The sequence below is a fragment of the Passer montanus genome, unplaced genomic scaffold (genome assembly GCF_014805655.1).
Source record: "Passer montanus isolate IOZ18808 unplaced genomic scaffold, ASM1480565v1 scaffold3514, whole genome shotgun sequence".
NCBI classification, from domain to species: domain Eukaryota; kingdom Metazoa; phylum Chordata; class Aves; order Passeriformes; family Passeridae; genus Passer; species Passer montanus.
This window is the reverse complement of record NW_024368280.1, coordinates 1-2,919: the sequence shown is the minus strand read 5'-3', so window position 1 is coordinate 2,919 and position 2,919 is coordinate 1. Positions and strand designations below refer to the sequence as shown.

General features: G+C 51.9%; 1 protein-coding gene across 1 annotated transcript; it reads left to right on the top strand.

The window, feature by feature from the left end:
- Positions 1-1,392: 1,392 nt before the first annotated feature.
- On the top strand, positions 1,393-2,889 carry LOC120505720 (DNA-directed RNA polymerase II subunit RPB1-like; the record flags this gene model as incomplete). The annotated part of the gene is made up of 3 exons (XM_039716529.1): positions 1,393-1,529; positions 2,256-2,429; positions 2,823-2,889. Coding segments are annotated over exons 1-3 (373 nt in total), but the record flags the coding sequence as incomplete, so codon positions are not given.
- Between the last annotated feature and the right edge of the window lie 30 nt (positions 2,890-2,919).

Sequence of the window (2,919 nt, the reverse complement as noted above, 5' to 3'; positions counted from 1 at the left end):
AGCGGGGGGATCTGGGGGTGACACAAGCAGGGACATGGGGGGACATTTGGGGACACGGCTGCGGGGACAGGGGGACAGAAGTGGGGGACACAAGGACACTTGGGGACACGGGGACATTTGGGGACACAGCTGTGGGGACAGGGCTGAGGGGACACAAGTGGGGGACAAAGTGACACAAAGCTGGGGACACAAGCACAGCACACAACAGGACACGGGTGACAGGAGGGGACACAGGAGGGGACACAACAGGACATGAGTGACACAGCTGGGGACACAGGAGGGGACATGACAAGACACGGGTGACAGGAGGGGACGCAGTTGGGGACACGACAAGACACGGGTGACACAGCTGGGGACACAAGCAGACAGAAGTGGGGACAATTTTGGGGTTAGAGTGACACAAAAGAGGACACAAGGAGAGAGGGACGGGGACAAAAGCGGGGACATGGTGACACACAACCGAGGGCACAACCACGGTGCCACCACCCAAAAACGGGGACAAAACGGTGACAAAACCAGGGGACAACGACGCCAGGGCACAACAGGCACGGCCGGGTGTAGCAGGGTGTTGGGGGGTTCAGGTGTCACCGACCCTCGGTGTCACCTCGGGTGGCGTTGTCACTGTGGGGGGGTGTGGTGTGTCCGACTGTGCCACGTGGGGCTGTCACACCGTGTCACATTTGTCACATTGTGTGTCTGACTGTACCATGTGGGGCTGTGTCAGGTTGTACCTTTGGGTTGTACCTCAGACTGTGTCACATTTTGTGTCACGCTTGTCACATTGTGTGTCCAACTGTTGCGTGTGGCTGTGTCAGGCTGTACCTTTGGGTTGTGCCTCAGACTGCCACATTTTATGTCAGATTTGTCACAATTTTGTCACATTTTGTGTCACATTTTGTGTCACATTTGTTACATTTTGTGTTACATTTGTAATATTTTGTGTCACATTTTGTGTCCGACTGTTGTGTGGGGCTGTGTCAGGTTGTCCCTTTGGGTTTTACCTCAGACTGCCACATTTTATGTCAGATTTGTCACAATTTTGTCACATTTTGTGTCACATTTTGTGTCACATTTGTTACATTTTGTGTTACATTTGTAATATTTTGTGTCACATTTTGTGTCCGACTGTTGTGTGGGGCTGTGTCAGGTTGTACCTTTGGGTTTTACCTCAGACTGCCACATTTTATGTCAGATTTGTCACAATTTTGTCACATTTTGTGTCACATTTTGTGTCAGATTTGTTACATTTTGTGTTACATTTGTAATATTTTGTGTCACATTTTGTGTCCGACTGTTGTGTGGGGCTGTGTCAGGTTGTACCTTTGGGTTTTACCTCAGACTGCCACATTTTATGTCAGATTTGTCCCCAATCCGATTTTGGGGTGTCCCCAGGGAACATGACGGAGTGTCCGGGCCACTTTGGCCACATCGAGCTGGCCAAGCCCGTGTTCCACGTGGGATTTTTGGGCAAAACCATGAAAATCCTGCGCTGCGTCTGCTTCTTCTGCTCCAAGCTGCTCGTGGACTCGGTGAGACCCCAAAAATCCCTGAGGCACCCCAAAAGTTTGGGGGGGAGGGGTCGGGTTTGGGCTGGAAATGGCTCCGTGGTGGCACCTTGGGGACACGTCAGGGATGGGGGGTGGTGGTGGCTTTTGGGGGGTTTGGGACCATTTTGGGGGTGCTGGGGGTCAAGGGGAGGTGACAAAGTGGGGGGACACCAAGAAGAGGTGACAAAGTTGAGGGACACCAAGAAGAGGTGACAAAATTTGGGGACATCAAGAAGTGACAAAGTTGAGGAACACCAAGAAGAAGTGACAAAATCAGGGGACACCAAGAAAAGGTGACAAAATTTGGGAACACCAAGAAGTGACAAAATTTGGGGGACAGCAAGGGGAGGTGACAAAGTTGAGGGACACCACAAAGAAGTGACAAATGTGGGGGACACCAAGAAGAGGTGACAAAATTTGGGGGATACCAAGAAGTGACAAAGTTGAGGGACACATCAAGAGGAGACAACTGGAGTCAGGGCACACAGAGTTGTCACCTGCTGGGTGGTCCTGGAAGCTCTGGAGATGCTGAGGGACCGCAGTGGGACAGCACCAGACACCCAAAATCACCTTTTCTGACCCCAAAACTACAACATGATCCCAAAATGGCATTTTCTGACCCCAAAAAGGCATTTTCTGACCCCAAAAAGGCATTTTCTGACCCCAAAATGGCGTTTTCTGACCCCAAACCTGTGGTTTTTTGGGCAGAACAACCCCAAGATCAAGGACATCCTGGGCAAGTCCAAGGGGCAGCCCAAGAAGAGGCTGACCCACGTCTACGACCTGTGCAAGGGCAAGAACATCTGCGAGGGGGGCGAGGAGATGGACCACAAGTTCGGGGTGGAGCAGCCCGAGGGCGACGAGGACCTCACCAAGGAGAAGGTGGGCGCCCCAAAATCCTCATTTGTGGCCCCAAAGTCCTCATTTGTGGCCCCAAAATTCCCGTTTGTGGCCCCAAAACTTCTGTTTGTGGCCCCAAAATTCCTGTTTGTGGCCTCAAAACTTCTGTCTGTGGCACAAAATCCTCATTTGTCCCCCCAGTAATTCCCATTTTTCACCCCATTTCCCCCCATTTCAGGGCCACGGTGGCTGCGGGCGCTACCAGCCCATTATTAATCTCCCAGAAACCCAAATAATTTCCATTTTTTACCCAAATAACCCCTATTTTCACCCCAATAACCCCGTTTTACACCCCCAATAACCCCCTTTTACACCCCCATAACCCCATTTTTCCCCCCAATAACCCCATTTTCCCCCCATTTTCCCCCGTTCCAGGGCCACGGCGGCTGCGGGCACTACCAGCCCCTGTTGCTAGTCCCAATACTTCCCATTTTTCCCCCCAGTAACCCCATTTTTCCCCCCAATAACCCCG